General features: G+C 38.2%; 1 protein-coding gene across 1 annotated transcript in view; it reads right to left on the reverse strand.

Moving 5' to 3' along the window:
* DMD (dystrophin) overlaps window positions 1-22636 on the reverse strand; it is a 2044437-nt gene that overhangs the window by 103496 nt on the left and 1918305 nt on the right. The window contains exon 63 of the mRNA XM_025371836.1: window positions 638-712. Coding sequence (XP_025227621.1) covers window positions 638-712 — 75 coding nt within the window. The remainder of the gene's footprint in view (window positions 1-637; window positions 713-22636) is intronic.

Here is a 22636-nt window from a genome sequence, read left to right on the forward strand (position 1 = left end):
AACTCAAAAAAAAAAAAAAAAGGAAACTGTGCCTGTTTCATGGGCATGTCATCAATGCATACAGACCCTCGGACAATAGTAGAGTTATACATAAACTATCTGATGACATGATAGAGCTGTGTAACACTTCAGGATTTTTCCACAGATGTATGATAAAAAAGGAGGAAAGCAATTCTGTCATTTTTCCTCTACCACATCATTCATCTTCACGTTGGCATTCAAGCTAATAAACCACACACGTCTATGAACTTTGGTTTGGATCAGATAGTCACAGTCTTCTAATACTAAGTACATTTTGTAAAAAGAAAAAAAAAAAAACAAAGGTAGAACAAGGAGAGACAGTGCAAGTTTCACAAAGGTAATTATGGATGCCAATGCCAGTAGTTGGAAAATAAAAATTATCAATATCCTAATTCAACATCAGTAGCTGACGAATGGTGACAGGAATGATTCTAAAAATAAAACAAAACATTCTAGGCAAACTCTAGGCCAAGGATACATTAAAGAATGAATTCTATGTTGTAACAGGAATTGTGACAGCTATTTCTCCCCTCTCTAAGTAAAAATGTACCCAACCTACTTTTTATTCTAAGCAAAGACATAGTATCAAGATCTTCAAGTACTGGCCAATACTTACAGCAGAGAGCCTTCTGCAGTCTTCGGAGTTTCATGGCAGTCCTATAAGCTGAGAACCTGACATTATTCAGGTCAGCTGAAAAGGGGGAAAACAAAGATCATTTGTTATTCCATCAGAAAACACAGACAACCCCCCACCCCCCCACAGTGATTTGCCAGTAACTACAACCACCACAAAAATAGCCTAGAAGAAATATTGTGTGTATGCACCAAGCTTTCGGAGGTGAAAATTCTGTTAATGTGGGAAAAGAAAAAATAATTCCTTTTGCCCTTTGACAATCAGGAAGGCTAAGTTCTGTGAAGACTACAGTGGTATAGCCTGAAGGGCATTCATGTAGTCCTGTTTCCAAGAGGAAAGAGATGGACAGGCATTATTTTTTTCTGGAAAGTAATCTGGATCTACTGTAGTGAATTTTTGCTGCACAAGATCAAAGAGAACAAGCAATACATTATTTAAATAGCTCTAAGACCTTAAACAATCAAGTGGCAATATAACATTTTTTCTGAGTGTAGAAGTTACACATGCTCACTTTGGGTAACTTAGACATTTTATACATATATATATATATATAAAATCAAAGAAATCATCCACAAGCCCATAAACTCAAAAACAGGCACAATTGGCTGGACTCAGTGGCTCATGCCTGTAATCCCAACACTTTGAATGGCCAAGGTGGGAGGAGTGCTTGAGGCCAGGAGATTGAGACTAGCTTGGGCAACATAGTGAGATCCCATCTCTACAAAAAAAAGTTTATATAAACCTTTCAAATAGGCACTGTTAACATTTTGGGTATTTTTTATCCAACATATGTGTCTATGTGTGTGATATGTATTTAAAAATATAATTAGGATTAAAATAAACATTTGGCTCTATATTCTAAGGTACAATCATTCTAATGTTCAGCACAGAATAACAACAATATATGTTACTGTGGTTTCTGCAGTCACCGGTCTATCAAGCCCTGACTCACGTCACCTAGCAGGAAGCTATATTTAGATGATGTTCTTACTCAAGTCTGCACAAGCCTTGATAGATACTGGGCTACATTTATTTCAGGAACCCAGCTCCAAAAAGCTCCTTGAAGACAAGAACTCTGTCACCTACTTCTGTCATTTTTCCCAGCAACTTAATATGCAACTCCTCTCTGAAAAAGCTGTTTTAATACAGGTCATGGGCCAATTGACCAACTGAATGAATCAATAAACGAGAGAAAGAAAGAAAGAAAAAGTACACTGACATACATGACTAACTGCCATAATCAAATGGCACCTACGAAACCAATTCTAACAAGGTGTTAGGAAAGGGCAATAATTCAATCCATATCCAAGTCACTTGGGTCAACATTTTCAGCTTTATGGCCATTGCAGAGACCAAACATAAAAGCCTGAATTTAAACTAGGGGAAAGAAAACGATGTGTATAATTTAAACTATTCAGCATACAATTTTGTTTAAAAGACTGGAATACCAAATGTTGGTGAGGATATGGAGCGACTGGAATTCTCAGACACTGCTTGTTGGGAATGTACATCAACTTTGGGAAACCAGTGAGGCAGTTTTTTAATGAAACTAAACATACATGTATATTATGACCCAAATATTCTTTCCCCCGATATTTGTACAGAATAAAAATGTATGTGCACAAAAGATGTGTACATGAATGTCCATAGTAGCTTTATTCATAATAGTCAAAAACTGGAAATCAACCAATAAGGTAATGGATAAACAAATTGTGGTAAAGTCATTCAACGGGATACTACTGTGCAATAAAAAGGAACTAACTACTGATAATGCAACAATGTGAACTGATCTGAAAAACATTAAGCTGGTAAAAGAAGCCAGGCACAAAACAGTACATACTGTTTGATTTCATTTATATCAACTTCTAGAACAGGCAAAACTCAGCTACTATGCCAGATGGTAGCCTGGGGTGTGGTGGGAGTAGGCAACTGACCTCGAAGGTACACAAGGGTGTTTTCTAGGTGATCGAAATATTATATCTTGATTGGCACGGTGGTTGCACAAGTGTATGTATGTATTTGCCAAAACCCAACATGTACACTTAAAATGGAAACATGTTGTAGTGTTTAAATTATGCCCTCAAAAGGTAAATTTTAAGAGTCTTTAAAAACACTCACATGAACAGTATGCTATGATGTATGTGTGTGTTAGCTTAAGCTACATTGTAGAGGTGGTCAGTTGTCTTAATCAGGAATGAACTCCAAGGGTGGTTGGCTAGAAATTAATCAAAAAGCCTCAAGCCAGAAGCAGCCACTGTAAATGATTCAGTTATATTTAGCTCTTATTATACCAGGGGTTTCATTAATTATCCTAATTAATGTTAGACGGGCTTGTGTTAGTGATATTAGTGGTTTGTAAAATATTAGGATTGTTGAAAAACATTTAGAAACATTCCCTGCCTTGACATTGAGTTTAAGAAGAATCCAGTACATTCTCCATCTTTAGAAATGGTGCCCTAGGCTGAATTCCAAAAGGTCCAGCTGTGGTTCACTGGATTCTTAGTTGTCAGAATTCAATTAGACAGTTGAGGGAATCCTGCTGCTAGAACAATGGTTCTCAAACTTGAGCAAACATCAGAATCACCTGGAGTGGATAGTTTAAAGATGCAGATTTCCCAGGCCCCACCTCCAGATTTTCTAATTCAGTACATCTGGGGAGGGCCTGGGAATCTGAATTTCTAGCAAGTTTCCAGGTGATGCTGATGCTGCTGGTCCAGGGACCACACTTTGAGAACCACTCTAATAGAGGACTGTGGTCTCTGCAGACTGTGAGCCTCTCACACCCAGCACCCCAAAAGACAGAACTGTGACTTCACTGTGTCTCTGGCATAGGCTGTAAGATTGTTTTGTACCCACTGGCTAATAAATGCTCATAAGTGACAGAACTTGTTCTGAGACTTGCTTTCATTATAACCTGGCAGCCGAGAGGTGGTTAAGAGGGCAGTCCTCACCTACATCTAACCATGGATGACTACCAACACCTATTACAGAGAACCTATGTGGGTCCTTGTTAGTTAAAGTGTGATTTGAGGAAGAATAGCATCAGTATCTGCTTGGAGCTTATGAGAAATGCAGAATCTCAGGCCCTACCCAGATCTGTGAAACAGAATCAATATTTTACTAAGAGCCTCTGGTGATTCATCTGGAAATGATTTAAATGCATATTTTAAGAAAGTTTCTTGTTCTGTGTTGTTAAACTTCAAGTATAAATTCTGTATACCAACCTGTGTTGTCTTTTTTCTATCTTCCATTTTGTGGGCTTTTATTAATAGATTATTTAATAACTACTATAGTCAATTACACCAAAATCTCCCCTCTGGGATATATCTGTGAGTCTCTTGTTTATGATGAACGCCAATAAAAGGTATTCAATAAATTTAAAGCATGTTGGAGTATCTTGAAACGCTATATATACCGATTACTTCTTGAAGATAATTAACGTTTGCCTGGAGACTGTCCTTTGGTGAGTAGAACTTGATCTAGTTGGGTCCCTTTAATTGTCCTTCTTTCTCTCTCCCCTAAAAGATGTGGTTCTTCCTTTGCCTCTTTTGCCCAGTCATCATTGCTTACTTTTTAAAGTGGTCTCAGCCAACTCATGGTATGAGTTGTCTTGTGGCATTAATCCGTGAGAAACCAATTCCTGTCCTCCCCTCCAGATTGGTACAACATCCTTCACCAGTACCATCGAATTTCTCCTATACTTGCTAGTGTGGAGTTCCCTTACACACACTCATAATTGAGTCCCTTTGGCTCTTTATAAAAAGCAATGTAGAGACGTGGAAATGCACTTTTGGTCAAATACAGATTGCTTTCCCGTTAACACCAGCCTGTAGCAGTTTCCAAGGGATAAGCATCCACTCCCAAATTTTCTTTCATTCCTTTACTTATACAAAAGTATTGAGTGTTAGTTCTGTGCCAGCCAAACATCTTGTAGAAGATACTGGTACAAAGTTTCTCTTCTTTTTTCCCTTTCTAATCCTCCTTCTCCATTGCCTCTTAACTCATGTGCCTAGTTTCCTATCATCTTTCTTCTTTCATAGAACAATTCCTCTCTTATGACCCTAATTCTACCCTCTTTTCCTATTTTCCTGGTTCTATCCAGCATTCAGAACAAATGGTCTCAATGAGGTCACAAGCTCCATCCAAATCTTAGAGTTCATATCAAGAATTGGCAAATTCCAGTAGCCAGAGATCCAAGTGGGAGAGGCAAGAATGATCTGATTCTTTCAGGGCATGAATATTAGTGTGGAACAGTATCAGAGACAAGCATCTGGAAGGTTCCTGCTCTAGCAGTGCTCTCAGTTTCCCTAAAGCAGTTCAAACTTTCCTTCCTTCTAAATGCTTCTAACTATGACACATTCTGCCTCTAGTTAATCCTCCCTGACATCTTTTCAGCTTACCCCAATCCACTGCAGTGAATAAGACTTCTGCCACCAGTTTTCTATGCACCAAAGTCCAATCCATTCTCAAACAGTGAATCAGGCATACCAGAAGAAAGTAGCAGGGAAAATGTTTAGTTTCCATCACAGTGCTACCGAAGCCATACAAATGTACATCTGGTAACTGTCAGTGAACTGCGACGAAGTTCTGGGGCCCTAAAAGTCTACTACTCAAGAGAGTTAACTGCCTGTGTTGTTTGAGTCCGCATGTGTTGCTAGGCGTCTGCAGCACCACTCCCTCTGGCTTACAGCTGGAAGAGATAAGTCCCTGCCTTATGAAAGTGTGTAGGATGCACACAGAAACCTCAAGATGCAATACAGCTGTGAACAATGTGACACTGTCCTGAGCTAAAGGTTGGGATGACTGTGTAGTGAAAGTATGTATGCAGTTTAATAAACCTGAAGCCCCCCATTCCCGTGCCCCATGAGAGACTGGCCTCCACTTTCCCTGGGAGCTGACTTTCCAGGACTCTGATCCAAGTTGTAATGAGCTCACTAGCTCTCTCAGCCGGAACTCAAGAGGAGTGAGACTATCCAAGAAACCAGTTACGCCATGTTTCCATGGCAGCTGGGAGAAAGCGCACTTCAGAAGGGTAAAAATGCTGAACTGTACATTTCTCTTCATAACTTGTATTATTTGATCTAGGGCTGGTTCTAGCCTATAAATAGAGAAATCTAGAAATGTAAGGAACAAGGGCAAACATCAAACCACCTACCTTCTCAAGTTGAATTTCCAACTACTGAAGTGATAGCCCATGCATCTTTTATTTTGAAACATGAAACAAGTAATAGGCTTCTCTTGGCCCTTTGTTTACTCTATGCATTTTTCTTGACTTTGGTAAGTATTTCTGTTTTATGACTTTCACTTTTACTCTGTGTAAAAGTAGCAGGTGTCAAAATTCACCAGAAAAGAGGAACAACTGATCAAGTTTGCGTCACAAATCTACATGTTACATGCTTTTGAAAAAATAGCGAGAAACACATCAGCATTTTAAAGCCATGGAAGCATTCCAAAGATATTACAGAAAGAAAACATTAAGTCCCTTCATTTCAATTTTATAGCTGGTTTCTGTCTTTTAATAATGCTATAAAAATCCTACTATCTCTGACTGAACTGAGGTCTAGAATTTAAAACAAGGAGTGTTTTAGTCTATCTTTCCAATGGCTTGTGGAGACTTTTTGGAAAGGCCTAAGGTTTCAATATGCCTATCTATTAGCTAGAAAGAATAATAATGACCTCATTAACTTTCTGAGTAGAAAGAGCTGTATGGCTAATGATTATTCCAAAAGATAAATTGGTATAGTGGTCTTTGTTTCTTCATACCAACTCTATTTCCCAGAAGAAATGTAATCCAAATCTCCCAGGTGATAAGTGAAAAATAAAATTTAGAGCACATATGCTTTTGGGGGAGTATTGTTCTAAATTCAGTGTTTGGCATACAATATGCATTAAACTACTACTGCCTGCCTATTTTACTAATTTTCCAAATTTTCCCAAGAAGCCAAAACAAGGCAGTCTCCCCACATACTCCTATTATAGAAAGGTGGCATATTTTAAAATATAATAATATGTCTCCAATTTTCCAGTCTCACTCCCCCAAAGGATTCTAACGGACTTTTCACATGACAAGTATTATTCTTGCCAGTTCAAACTCACTAGAACAGACAAGAACCATGGATCTTAATGAGACTTGAGATAAATTGAGTAATTTAAATCAAGTCTGTCTTGAAAGCAAATTAAGCCAAAATATCCAGGCTTCAGAAGTCTAGAATTATTGGGAGCTCTTCAAGAACAGACCAGGAATTCTGGAACATATCTTTAAAGAATTAGCTGAGAGAAGAGGAACACTAACACATCATACTTGGTCTGTAATTTTTTAAGATATATTTGAGGCCTCTTAAAATCTAAACTCGTAAAAACCTCATCATCAACATAGAGCTTTACATAAATGGGGGGGGAAAATAAACCTACACACAGATAAACAGGAATTATGCATTTATATTTGGATGGAGTACAGAAAGTACAGTCTATGAATTTATAATTACTATCAAGTTATGTTTCCAGATGTGAAATGGTTTTACTTATTTGTCACCAATGACTTTCTGAAATTCTTCTAAGAAATAAAGGAGAGGGCCAGGTACGGTGCCTCATGCCTGTAATCCCAGCGCTTTTGGAGGCCGAGGCGGGTGGATCATGAGGTCAGAAGTTCGAGACCAGCCTGGTCAACATGGTGAAACCCCGTCTCTACTAAAAATACAAAAAATTTAGCCGGGCGTGGTGGTGCACACCTGTAATCCTAGCTACTCAGGAGGCTGAAGCAGGATAATTGCTTGAACCCAGGAGGTGGAGGTTGTACTGAGCTGAGATCGCACCACTGCACTCCAGCCTCGGTGACAGAGCAAGACTCCATCTCAGGGAGGAAAAAAAGAAGGAGAGAAGCAATAAAGTACCTACTATGGGACAAATGTGGAAGACTCAGAATTGAGGAAAAGAGAAAAAGGTTATGAACCAAAAAATATTGAGAAGTTCAACTGTGAAATAAAAGATAGCACAAAATCCTGGCTGTGGACTGTTTAAGGCATTTCTGGCTCCCTCCTCTTGCTTGGCCTTCCTCAGCAGAATCTCACTACTTCTTAGCAACACTGTAATAATGGCAGAGTTGAAATTCAAATTAGTTTTGCTCATTGTTAGCTGCTCTGGTAAAAGGTTTGTTGAGAAATTAGTTTCTGTAACAAACGGCCGATATAAAGTTTTTTGGGGGAGAACTGTGTATCTTAAGTACCATTTCTGGGGCCTGAATTCTCCCCCAGATAATGGAGGGCTGACTCATATAGGCACTGCTGTGCCATGTTCCTTTACATCAAGCTTCAAGAGCGGAAGGATCGGAGCTCTAATTCCCGTAACTTTCATTATATATAAAATATACAATCTATAATAATTATGGATCCATAAGGATAAATGAATGCCTTCTAAAAAGCTACAAAGCAGTTTTGCCTAATCTTTTAAAAATCATTAGTATTATTTTAATATATATCATTTTAAATACATTTAAAATAGTACAAATGACATATTTAAATACATATTTTATCTATTTCTAACATATATGTGTATTTAAATATGTATTTGAAATAATACTAATGATTTTAAAAGACTCTTTGGGCAGAACTGTTTTATAACTTTTTAAAACACATTCATCTATCCATAATCTTTTCATCTATCCTTTCAATATTTCTTGAGCATGTACTATAAGCCAAGAACCATGCCAAGTACATGGAACACACTGGTAACCAAAATAAATCTCTGCCTTTATTGAGTTTGCAGTGTAGAGAAGGAGATGGATAATAATCAAATATTCATATGTAGGCCAGGCGCAGTGGCTCACGCCTGTAATCCCAGCCTTTGGGAGGCCAAGGCAGGCAGATCACCTGAGGTCAGGAGTTCGAGAGCAGCCTGGCCAACATGGCGAAATCCCGTCTCTACTAAAAATACAAAAAATTTGCTGGGTGTGGCCGCAGGCACCTGTAATCCCAGCTACTACTTGGGAGGCTGAGGCAGGAGAATCACTTGAACCTGGGAGGTGGAGGCTGCAGTGAGCCGAGACTGCACCGTTGCACTCTAGCCTGGGCAACAAGAGCAAACCTCCATCTCAAACAAACAAACAAATATTCATATGTACTGTGGTAAAATGGTGAAGGAAACACACAGGAAGTGATGAGACTGTATACACAGGGAAACATAGGTCAGAGGCTTCTTGGAGAAGGTGACATTGAAGCAAAGACTTGAAGGATGATGGGAGCTTGCCAGGTAAGAACACAGCAGGGTAACAGGTCAGCACATGTAAAAAAAATTATAATAATTTTTTTTAAAAAAAGCTCTGAGGTGAAGCAGAGAAGAATGTGGGGCTTTAAGAATCCTTAGAAGGCCAACATTGCTGAAATCTCCGAGAGGAAGGAGGAAGAGTGGGCACAGATAAGGCCTGACAGGTAGGCAGGGGGAGGCCCACTGCAGAACCCTGCACGTCATGTGAAGGATTTTGGGTGTTGGGACTTCTAGTTAAACACAGCAGATGGAGCAGACTCATCTGTCTCTCTTTATCCCTGAAACTCTACTAGGATGATAGAAAAGGAATAAAAAATGGCATTTACCCAAAAGAAAATTAACAAAACAGGAGAGGAGACGAGAACAGATCAGAGCTCCAGTATTTTGGTGACTTAGAAAATGACCTGCTGGTAAGCAACTTAGGATACCAGAGAAATCCCAAGCTCCATTAATGCTGTTGGGGAGACAAGGAGATTGGGGCAGGGAGTGGGAGGAACTAACAAGAAGCATGCCAATTTATGTAGCTAAGAAGTCTCAAAAATGAAAGGCTCCAGGTTCCTCTGAAGACTGTAATGTGGCTGAAAATACAAGGACTGGTTGAAAGTCTTTAGAGCTCTAAACACCTCCCCCACTTGGAGCCAAGCATCTCAGCCACCTGCTGCTTCACCCTGACAGAAGGCTGGAGGCTTAATCGCGAAGCTGCACCACACACCAGGGCGCATGAGGAGCAGTGAAATTTGGAAGTGGGAGAAGGCACTGGAAACAGAGGGATTACGTACCAGCGCCACATCCTGAAAGAAAGTAAATCCTTAACTTCATTTCCTACTCCTCAATTCCATATTTAATCTGTTGTTTTCTGTTAACTCATTTAAAAAAGCTCTTCTACCTAAGCACTTTCTTATTTGCCACCTTTATCTCCAGAAGGAACTTCAACTTCAGCAAGGTATGCAGCCATTAAATTGGTCCTCAATTATCATCCTTATGTATCATCATCTTCATGCTGCAGTTACAACTACTCCAAATCAAATCAATTTCCTTGCAGTCCCCCTCTTGACAAGTGACTTACAGTCACACAGGCTACTCTGACTGCTGGAATAAACAATACTATTCTTTCTTTGGCTCAGAACCTTCAGTCGCTGCTCTCCCGTTTTTCTCAGTCACAACATGGGTAACTCAACTACTTACAGAACTCTCAGAATGACACAAACTTATAAATTTACCCCAATCTCCTTCAACTCTATTCTCAACCTCATTAATTAACCAATCTTAACAGTCTGTCTTCATAAGTGAACACACATCCCAGATTCTCCAGGGCAGAGCCAGTTCAATTAAATTTTCCTCTTTGTTATAAAAGACACTAAAAATGATCAGATGTGACTTAATTTTTATACCATTGTAAAGCCAAATTCACAGGTTTTTTTTTTTTTTTTTAATGTTGTGCCTTAGCTTTTTTGGATTGTAAAAACATACTCTTCATAATATGGTTGACATTACCTATTTTGAATTTATCACTCTCTCACACAGCTGAAATATTTGTGGAAAATGTATTTTAATGATGAAAATAAATAACAGTAAATTTCCTCATCTGCTTTAACCTTATCTTTTGCCCTTTCCTGTTTTAAAAATCTTAACTCAATTTTCCTAAGTGCTACCTTTTCTACCTTGGCCGTACAGTCTCGGCTTACTTATTTATCTGCCCTTATCTCCCAAGATTTCAACATATGATCTTTCTCCCAAAACTCCATTTCAATTACTTCTCTGGTAACCACAGAGCAGAGGTCACAAACTGGTTGAATTTAGTCTGCAGACTCTTTGTGTGTGTGTGTGTGTGTGTGTGTGTGTGTGTGTGTTTGATTGGTTGGCCGGTTTGGGCTCACATACTGGTTTTTGAAATTGTTGAATGATATGCCATTAGTTAAAAATCTGGTGATTTCCCATTATCTTGCTTCTCTGGAAGAACCTGAAGACCTGACATTAAGAGACCCACATTCTCATAGAACAGTCAGCTGCAATGGAGGCTCTGTTAGCCCTAACAGAAGCTTTTCAGGTTGCCCCAGTTCCCACCCAGTCACCTTCAGTCATTCAAATTACCAGCTTGGCCCCAGGAGGCATTTCTTTTCAGATCTTTGCCTCAGCCTGACCACTCCCTTATTCTCCCAAAAGCTTTACATTTACCCTTCAGTTACACTCTTTTTCAGGTTCTTGTCAAGGCTCTGACCGTGGAGTCCCTCCAATAAGTAGCTATTACCTGGCTGTCACTCAAATTACTCTATGGAAACAGTTGTTACTGGGTTTTCCCAAAACTTTCCAGCTATTAATTCTTTGGACTCCACCTCTTACTAATGCATTCAAACTAAATGATTGTGCTGCCAAAAACATTGCCTTAATACACTTACTGTTGCAGTATAAACACATCTGTTTTTAGATAGGAAGACAGGCCAAAATCCATAATGAGTCTCCTGACTATATTTCATTAAGTGACAACTACTTCTGCATTTAAAATCATCAATTGACACTTACTTAAGCACCTATTATATGCCCAACTGTGTACTAAGCTCAGGGGTTAAAGATTCAGGTTTCTAAAATATTGGGGAAAACAAAAAGATTATTCACCCTGTAAAAAATCAGTATACATATCCCGGGTATTTGTAATGTGTCAAGCAATATACACATACAAAACTCTGGTTATGTGACTGTCAAAGAAAAACCAGAGATGGACAGTAAAGTGGTAAAAATAGATTTTATTCAGGAATATTGCAATAGTGGGAAAGAGACCTCAGTACAGAACTGGGCTCAACTCTGAATGAACCTGATCAGATATGGAAAATGATCAGATATATAAGAGGGAGGTGGTTCTTGCTAAACTGATATAGCAGGATTCTCGCTACAGCTGGATTCTACAAAGAAGTGCACAGGTGGGCCTGGGAGAAGGTTCAGGAGTCTGACTAAAGTTTGATCAAGTAGACAATCATTATCATGAGCATGCTTATGTAGATACACAAACATATAATGAAAATAGACCATCGTGCAGTTTATATGTCAACCGCAAAGGTAGTTTCCAAGATGATATAAGCAGTATTCCAGTGAACATTTTTAAGGTTAATGGCATTGAAAAATTTCCTATATAAGCCATGTTATTTATGAAACAGTAATTTCTAAGCCCACAAAGACTTAAAGTTAGTTTAAATACCCAATATACAATAAAAATAAAATCTATAGCAATACTGATAGAAATGATTGATGTGACTAATTAGAAATAGCTTTTTCACTCTTATACTTGAGGGAAAATGGATGAGAAAAATGCAGACTTCTGAAGAGATGATGTTGTGCTCACTTATCCTTGGCATCTAGGGCAATAAATGATGGTGCTCAATAAATGTATTTGGAATAAAATTAGATTATGAAAGGAACTTCCTTGCTTTTACCAGGTTTAAGCTGTTGATGACATTAACTTTACATCTAATTTTTCTTCAAATAATATAATTTTCCACTTCTATGGGTGAATCACTAGAATTATTATTTTTGCTTACTCCTTACAACCTGAGCTGGAGCTCAGATATCAAGACTTTCCTAAGGAATAAAGGAATTGGGACAAAGGGAGAAAGCAAATAAATGGTCTAAAAAGAATGCTTATTAGAAGGTGAATCCGCTGTATTTAATTGTGGCAGATAACCGTATGTTGGTTCACTCAACACCCCTTCCCAAATTCTTTCTCCTTGGTCTTTCTCTACTACAAAGGCTGGAGGATCTCAATTCCCTAATCCAGCCAGGGGAAGCTGTGTGGACAGTTTTGGCCAATGCTTGAGAAGATATCTGCAAGAAAGGATTTCCCTCCCCAAACGGAAAGACAAAGAGACTCTGAGGGTGAACGTCCTTTCTCTTTCTTCCTGCCTGAGAAGCAACAGTCATCTTGGAAACATCAGGACAAAAGTCACTCATTAAAAATGGTACAGCAGAATAAACCGTGGCCCAGGTCTCTGATGGCATCACAGAACTCTTCCATAGCTCTCAGCTACCTGCCTCCAGATTTCTTGTTATACAAAAAATATCAACTCCTATGTGTTTAAGATACAATTGGTCAGATATTTTATTAACTGCAACCAAAGTCATCTCTAACTGACATGTTAATCGAACTGTAAGCAACAAAATGCAGAAGGACTAAATAGGGAGCATTGTCCACCCCTGCATTCCTCCTTGGGGTGGAGAAATGAAGTTAGCAGTAAAGAGGTCTTGGGTGGCAGAGTTCTCCATCCTTGCTACCAGGTGGTGCCACTGATGCAGAACAGCTTGACAGCTAATTTAATGTTTAAAACAATTTTATAATAGAGGGCTTATATGGGTAAGGCACTCTTCTAGACAAAGTCCACAAAGTGTTTAGCCGTTTGTTTTCAATAGGATGTTCACAAGTCTGATTCTGCCCAGATGTAAAATAAGGATTGGAATTTTAAAGCATACAAGTTACTTCTCTGGAAATTCACATGTCAACCTATAAATGAACACATATAATTAACTAGTTTTTCATTAACTCTTTAGAGTTAACAAGATGTTCATAACTTCATCTCTAGTGCAAAATATCCTGTTTATAGCTCTTAAGATAAATGTTATTTAAAAAAATAGTTTTGGTAACTGCAACTAATCACATGTTTTGAAAGTCAAATTAAGATTCCTATCTACCCTTTATCTAACAGTAAAAATTTTAGGTTCTTATTGAAAATGATTTGCAGCTTCCATCTGCCTCTTTCCATTTCTCAGGTCCCCAACATCAATACACGCCCAATATCCACGCCCTCTAATCATCATCATGAATAAAAAGGCTGCCAAAATGAACCACAGTAGAAATCTAACCTTAGTTACCATGGGAAAAGCAAATTGACCTTCTTGCAAAACACTTTTTCGCAACATTTCTGCCTTAGGCTTGTACACATGCTTTCACCTCATTAGGAAAGATACGTTGTTTGGCTTTTGTTGTTGCTGTTTGAGAGGTGCAAGAAGAGAATCTGTTGCATCTTTATGCATGAATAATTAGTCCAAGATAGAACACAATTCAAGATATTTAAGGATCTAGGACCATAGTAAACTATGCGTATCTCTGCTTTTTGTATACTCTAATATAACAGAAGAGGGGAACAGGTGATATGACTCAAATTGCCCATGCATGCAGAAGCATGGGACAGAGAATGTTTTCACTGTTATGTGTTAACTTTTCTGGAGATTAGATACTAATGATGAGACCCTGCTGAAGACACTAATATGTAAATCATTCTTTTTTTAAAACAATCACTTGGCAGCTGCAGTTATGATAAATCAATGGTAGGAGCTTTTCATTAGATAATGGACTGCCCGGCCCTCTGACATAGACTAAGGTGCTTTTAATAAAGGATACCTGAAGGGTTCCTGTTTACCCTCTGTGTATCTGGACAATACATTTGAATCTAGAAACAATATTACCAGTACTCCCGGGAAAATATTCTTTTGTTTTCTTTTTTTAATTTTTTGAGCCAGAGCCTTGCTCTCTCGCCCAGGCTGGAATGCAGTGGTGTGATCTTGGCTCACTGCAGCCTCTGCCTCCTGGGTTCAAGTGATTCTTGTGCCTCAGCCTCCCAAGTAGCTGGGATTACAGGTGCACACCACCACACCCAGCTAATTTTCATATTTTTAGTAGAGATGGGGTTTCACCATGCTGGTCAGGCTGGTCTCGAACTCCTGACCTCAAGTGATCTGGCTGCCTTGGCCTCCCAAAGTGCTGAGATTACAGGCGTGAGCAATTGTGCCCAGCCTTGAAGACTCTTCTTTATCACCTCAAAACTATGTTGCATTTGGGAGTTGCTTGACATAAAGCTTTACCAATTTGAGGGTTCAATCCAAGAATCGGGCAGACTCCGAGTTCCTCTGCCCACCTCATGGATGGCCCTGAAGTCACAGGAGTGAGTTTTCCTTCTTTCTCCTTTCAGTGACAATGACCAGAGATTCTTTGTCTTTTGGATTGCCTCCTATTTCAAAGCAAGCAGAACTCATTCCCCCTTTCTCTGCCTCTCTGTTTCTCTTACTTCTCACCTCAGCTTTCTTTTCAACACACTGGATCTGACCCACCTTTTATTCTCCTCAGAATCCTGGACAAAACTACTCGAGGATAAACCTAAAGTAGCCCTTTTTTCCTAAGACATAGGTGACTCTTACTTCGGCTCTTTTTGTATCCAAGTATTCCTTGTAGAGCCAAAGAGAAAAATGGAAGTGATGGGCCGATGACAGAAGGAATACCAACGTTCAGTGAGCACTCAAGGGCAAATGTCGCATGTACCTGATACCATTGAGTTCTTACAAGGCTCTGAGTTCTGTATCATCAGCTTCGTTAAAGATAAGATGAGGCTCATAGATGTTTGGTAACTTCCCTACGGTTGCATCCCAGGGCCTGCATTCAAGACCAAATCTTTCTGACACTCAAAGCTTCTGATGGCCTTCCCTGCTTCTCTGCTACAGAAGAAATGTCTTTCCTTGCCCAGTGTGTGCGCAATCCTAATTAGCACAAGGGTGAACGGGCAGTAGTACCCTCAGAAGAACCATGATATAGGGCAAGAAGCAGAGGGGATGGGGTGAGGCAGAAACCCTTGCACAAGGACCACAGGGAGGGAAACTGACCAGTCAATGGGATGAGGGAGTGACCAGGAATGTAACCAGACCAATAATGATGAAGTTCCCAGTCCTCCTTATCTAGAGAAGCTTGCTGAATAATCAACACCTGCAGTACGAGTTTCTACCATTTTTCCTACAGAAGTTTTTTTTTCCCATAGAAACATACAGCTGCTTTCTGTTTACATGGTGCAGTGTATCAGGCACTCTAAGGGTTAACTAAGATTCTGTGACTAAGGGACCTAACCACCATTTACAACACATTTTATTCCAAGTTGTAAGCAACTAACTTACAAATAAACTTGGAACAGAGCCTGAGGGTAAGTTTGGAAAGGCCTAAATCTTGTCTCAAGGCGGGAATGTGGTTCTTGCCTGACTGCAGAGAAATTTAATGGTTACTGGGCAACCAGGAATTAAATTATTTGGGTAGTTTTAACTTTACCTTTTTCTTACGAGTATTCTTTAAGGGAATATATATATACACACACACACACACATATATATATATACACACACACACACTTTTTATTAACAATTTTACTTTTATTAAGAAAATAAAATATATGATGCCTTAGAAATAGAATCTCTAATTTTAAATTTTCATTTTCCGAATGAGAAAACTAAGGACTAGAAAGCTCTTAGTAACTTGTCCTGAATTCCCTAGTCAGCTAGGAGAAAAACACCAACTAGAATCCAGGTCTTTTTCTCCCCGAGTGCATATCCCTTCCCTGACCAAGAACAAAAATATAAAGGCCCATTCTAAGTGGGACTTCCAGTCTACTCATTCAGCTTAAGGGCTCCCAACTGCTCCCAATTAAACCAAGGGCCAGTGAATCTCTTTAACCTTGACAAGTGTCTGACTGGAAAACAAATTTTCCCAAAAGCAAGCAGGGTCTAATTTTCCCCTGTTAGAGTGGTTTCTAGACTTTGGCATCTTTTTAAATTTTTAAGATTCAGCTCCTCCTAACCCACTCTGACATATAAAGTCATAGTGTTGTGAAGCGGACTGTGTTATAGAAGGAAGTCAGGAAGTAAGGATGTGAACATTTCTTTTAAAGAGTAGCAGCAGGCTCCATCCTGAATTAAGAAACCAGGTCCCAGACACTCCCTTAGATGTGCCGGCTTTAAACAAGGACATTCTTTCTGTACTTCTGATGATCATGTTAATTTCCCATTTGAATAATGATTTTTTGTTTGCTTCTGAAGTCAGGAGAAGCAGTTAGCATTTATAAAGTTTTGAATGGCTGTCCAATTTGACTTAAAGGCCACGAGATGCTGATGTTAAACTTCCTACATTTATGTCTGGGTTCCTGTCTTATTAAAACACTAACATAACTCTCCATAGTGCAAGTTTTCATTCACAATCTGTCTATTGCTCTACAGGAGAAAGAAAAACTCCAGGTTAATTACATAAAAGGTAATAGCATCAAAGAACAGAACATTGTGCCTATTATGCTGTCAATGTGCAAAAATGGGCATTTTTATGTGTATGTTCGTATATGCAAAAATATTTACAGAAGCAAACATAAAAACTACGCTGTTAATTGTCTCTAGGAAGTAAAATTACGGGATTGATACCAAGAGTGGTTGGAGACTTACTTTTCAATACTATATTACATTGTTTGATTTCTTAAAGTCATGTGCTCTTTTTTTTTAATGACTGAGTATTAAATCTATCTATCTTCTTTTCAAGATTTCTCTATCTGTGATTTCTTCCAAATTCTTGGCTTCACTCACTGTCTTTCAGGAGAGTACTGCTGTACAATGGAAAAACTAGTGGATAGAGAAGAAAAATTGATGGGCTGTATTTATGACTTTGCTGTAAAACAACAGTAATAATGGTTATCATTTATTAGGTGCTTACCCTATGTTTGCAATAAATAACATAAATTCTCATAAAATTACCTTCAACTGTGATATCATTATTTCAATCCCATTTTATAAATAAGGAAACCAAAGTCCTAAGAAGTAGACTTCAAATCCATTTGACCCTAAAGCCCTTCCTCTTCATCACTATAGAGTCTCCTAGTAAGCCTGGGCAAGTAACCTTAACTTTCTTAAGCTTCATTTGTTTTTTGTTTTTTGTTTTTTTTTTTCATTTTTAAAGGGAACAGTAATGATACCTATTCCTAGGGCTGTTGCAAAACTAAATGAGATAGTGTATCTCAAAAGCTCCAAAGAGGAGATATATCTAGGATATATACTTGCTCAGTAAAAGTCAGGAACCTTTCTCTGCCCCCTGTACTTCTTGTTATAAAGTGTAATAAAAATGCAAGTAATATTTTTATCATGCTCTTTCTTCGGTTCCCCTTTTCAAATGGCTTTAGAGTATTTCCTCTTCAAAATGCCACTGTCACCTCTCAGGAACAAAGTATAGCTCAGGGGCTAAATCACTGGTTTAGGAGTTAAAAGTACATGTAAATCCCTGCTTTGCAATGTGAGAAAATTACCTATTTTCTCTGAGCCTCATCTGCACAATGGAGATACAAATATCTTTTACAGGGTTTCTGAAAGGATTAATGAGAAATATATGCTTATGGTATGGAAGCACATACATTCATATGAGCCACCAAAAATAAATTTTTGTAAGAAGACAAATTATAAATAAACCCCTAAGTATATAAATCAATCAAATTCATATCTATTCCCTGTTCATATCTATTCCCTGTTGCTCCACTCAGTTTGCAATTTCCTCTTTTCTTCAATGGTATCACCATTCTCTGTGTCATCACGCCTTCAAATTTTGAAGACGTATAGCTCTTCCTTTTTCTTTAAAATCTGTCCAGTCTGTGATTACATTCAGGAAATTCTACCTTGGTAAGAAAAACCTCTGGAGTCATGTTCCCTTTTCCTTCCCACTTTGCTATCCTAAGACCCTCACCATGTCAATTACCTCAAAACAAAATAATCTCTCCCCTCTCTAACTGTCCTTAAACCCACCCACCAAATTCCTATTCCAAAACACAGAACACGGACTTCATTATCTCTCTCTTCTGAAGATTTCACAATGTTTTTCCCATTGCCAATCAAATGCAATGTAAATTTCTCATTCTATAATTTAAGGCACCTAGTTCACCGCAGTGGCACTGAATCAGATTTCCCTTTTAAAAATCTGGAGTGGCCGGGCGCGGTGTGGCTCATTCTTGTAATCCCAGCACTTTAGGAAGCCGAGATGGGCAGATGGCTTGAGCTCAATAGTTGAGAACAGCCTGGACAACATGGCGAAACCTTGTATCTACCAAAAATACAAAAATTAGCCGGGTATGGTGGTGTGTGCCTATAGTCCCAGCTGCTTGGGGGGCTGAGGCAGCAGAATCACTTGAGCCCAGGAGGTTGTGGCAGCAGTGAGCCATGTTCACACCACTGCACTCCAGCCTGGGTGACAAAGTAAGACCCTGTCTCAAAAACCAAAAAAAAAAAAAAAAAAAAAAACCAACTCTGGAGTAGATTCTCAGAGAACAATGTCTTCACTGACGCGCAAACAAGCCAGTCTTTCATACCTTTGTTTATGCTGCTACACTATCTGGAATATCTTAGCCCTACATTTCACTTTACCTAAGTATTACAAAATTCCTTCCTAGAACAATGTTTTTTTCCACTCTGCAAACAACTCTCCGTAATTATTCTAATTAATACTGCTCTTTCTACTTATATGAGGTACCATACGTTTGACCTTAATCTCATTTAAGTTGGTGTACAGAGTCTTGTAACATTTATTAACTGTTTTATTATTTCCCAATTTTATTTCCCCAAAACACAGTAAGGTCTTTTGTGAAGCTGACATAGGCTTTTTTCAAAGGATTTCTTACACGACAGGTAGAAAGATAACAGGCAACAATAAGATATATGTATGTGTGTGTGTTTTATGTATAAATTTGAATGTATAAGCCTTCAGTCATTCCAACCTAAGATATCTAAAGTAACCTTAAAAAGCAAAATGGATATGTGTTGGCATTAATAAACTATACCACTAGCAATAAGAGAAAATAAAATAACATGGTTGTCATTTGGGTTCTAAAGACAGAAAGAACTTAGAATAATGTAAGTGTTCCACCACTGACTGGCCACAACTAGGCCTGGTACCATCTCCTTCACTCTCACAGGCAAGGACTTCTATCACATCATGAGGTCCGTTGCATGTCCAGAGTCATGCCAGCTTGGGCAATGAACAAGGATCATGCCTTATACTTCTGTGCATTCTGTTACCCAGAGAAAGGTTTTGAACATTCTAAGTACTCCATATTTATGGGGGGAAAAAGTCAATGTCTCACAGAAAACTGTGAATGTAAACTGACTATATCTATGGTATACATGAGTCTTCCTCATCCAAGAGGCAGGAAGCAATCTTTTCTATTAATAACTGAATAGCCTTTTATTAGGAGAGCCACTGTAATGTAGGGCTCTGCATATATAAAAAAATGTGAAGAAACAGGAGTTCGTATAGAGAATAAAATTTAATTTAATGGGTAGATAATAGATCCACTAACGATGAATAAAGGGATAAGGCTTATTTAGCCGAAAAATAAACTGTACAGTATTTATGTAACCAGGAGGCTGTTATCAACTAGAGCCCCTCAACATAACACACAAAAAAGGGTGTATTATATCAGAAAGGTTTGGAAGAGTTGGGTTTGGTTAACTTCGTTTTGTTTTCACATTACTAAAAAAAGAAGAAAAACACCCAGCAAATATTTAAAAGAAAACATTTGTGGTCACTGGAAATAAAAAATACACAAATAATAACAATGAGATGGTTTAATTTTCCTTGTTACAATAGCAAAAGTAAAAATAATACTCCATGCTGGGAAGGACATGGTTAGACTGGCACTTTGAAGTATTGCGAGTGTAAATGGCTACAACCTTTTGAGAAAGTTTCAGGCCGTGCATTCCAAGAAGCTTAGAAACATTAATACCATTTGACTCAGTGATTCCACTTATATGAATCAAATGTAGAAAGATGTTACGCATAAAGGTGTTCCTCAAAGTCTTACATACAGCAGTAGAAAAATTGGAAATGACTATGGAAATAATTATCAGCTCCATATTCCTTAATTGCATCTTGGCCAGAAAATGCAACTGAAGTAAGAGGCTACAAGCCTAAACTGACAGTTAGAAGCAAGAACCTTGAAAAGAACATGGGAACTGTAAACACAAATGTTTTGAGAAGATAAAAGAGTCTGCTAGCCATTCTATCTGGAGAGATAAGTTAAAGGTAACTAAATATTTACGTATCAGTTATTATAAAAACTAAAACTTACAGAAACTCATCATAAAGTTGAGTTTCTGTATAAAATTGCTTGCTAAGAAGGGCAAAGCTGTTCCTGTAATACAGAAAGTTTACAAGGTTATTTGCCTTGTCACCTTGACACCATATATATATGTGGTAAAGAAAATTTTATCCATTAAGATATTCGTGGTAGAAAACTGTTGATTTAAATTCATAGCTATATTTTTCATAGGATAAATGTTACTTATCAACCTTCTGATAACTGACTGTCTATTTTTGACCACACTGACTTTATTCTGTAACATCACTTATACATAAGTAGCTTGTTGGACAGAAGGCATTATAACACTTCACTTGGCTTTCTTCTCAGAAGCTTGTTAGTAATAAGCCTCCAGATTCTTAAAGATTTCCTTCCATAAATTCAACACAAATTTGACTTTTCTTTGTCACAATTTTCAAAAATTGGGAAATAGTTTTTTACAAAAGTGGTACCCCAATAAAATGCAACTAGCGAAAAATAACATCCCTGAGGAACTAAGAATAAGAGAAGACTTATGATATTAGTGAATAAAGTAGGATACAACACTTTAAACATAATATTATCTCAAACAACTATATAAAAATGCATAGAAAAGAAGACCGGAAGCAATCTTTTAAAATGTAAATAGTGGCTATTTCTGGGTACTGAGATGTGAGGTGATTTTCATTTTGTTTTTGCACTTCATCTTCTAAAATTTCTAGAATGAACATACATGTTTTAATGTTCAATAAAAATAAGATCATAAAAACTTCTATACCTTCAGTAAACCTTTTTCTCCTTGATATTTTTAGCCTGTTGCCCTAAAGTTTGAAAATGCATGGCACGCTCTTAAATGTTTACTGAAGCAGGAAACCGATGAACGAACGAGGCCATCAGCCCATCGAATTCTGTTCAGTGTTTCCTTTCTTTGTCATATACATTCTGAATCCATATTGACACTCTTTAAGGGTCTTATTTCTCCTTATCAATTAATTATTCCTTTTAGGGCAAAATTAATTCCAGAACAGCAGTTCACTTGGTTTTGCTAAGATAACAAATTGCCAATAAAATCTACAACTTAATTGATATTCCCTATTTTAATTACTTTGAGGCTTTATCTTCTACTTTCTGGAAAGAACTCCATCTCTCCAGAGTTCCATCTTGCCAGTTTAATAATCTGCCTTAGAAAGCCCCCATTTATATCTTTCCATCTTCTTGAGTGGTATTGGTTTTCCTCCCGAGCAAAATCACTCTCCCTTGCTCCACTGTGCTTCATTCAATGAACAATTATTTTTTCAGAGGCTACCATGCACCAGGCACTGGTGACAAAGATGAAGAAGACAGTTCCTGCTTTAAAGAGGCTCATTACAGGCTCATCTCATTTTATTGCACTTTGCTGTCTTGCACTTTGGGAATGCGGCATTGTTTACCAACTGAAGGTTTGTGGCAATCCTGTGTTGAGCGTGTCTATGAACGACATTTTTCCAGCAGCATGTGCTCGCTTTGTGTCTGTGTCTCATTTTGAAAATTCCCTCAATATTTCAAATTTGTCAATATTATTATATCTATTAGGGTGAAACATGATCAGTAATCTTTGATGTTACTACTGAAATTATTTTGGGCTGCAACTAACCACACCCACATAAGATGGCAAACTTAATTGATCAATGTCATAGGTGCTCTGACTGCTCCACTGACCAGCTGTTCCCCATCTCTTTCTCTCTCCTCTGGCCTTCCTGTTCCGAGACACAACAATATTAAAATCAGGCTAATTAATAACCCCGCAATGGCCTCTAAGTGTTCAAGGGAAGAAAGAGCCATCCCTCTCTCAGTTTACATCAAAAGCTAT

This window comes from Theropithecus gelada, chromosome X, assembly GCF_003255815.1.
Source record: "Theropithecus gelada isolate Dixy chromosome X, Tgel_1.0, whole genome shotgun sequence".
Taxonomy (NCBI): domain Eukaryota; kingdom Metazoa; phylum Chordata; class Mammalia; order Primates; family Cercopithecidae; genus Theropithecus; species Theropithecus gelada.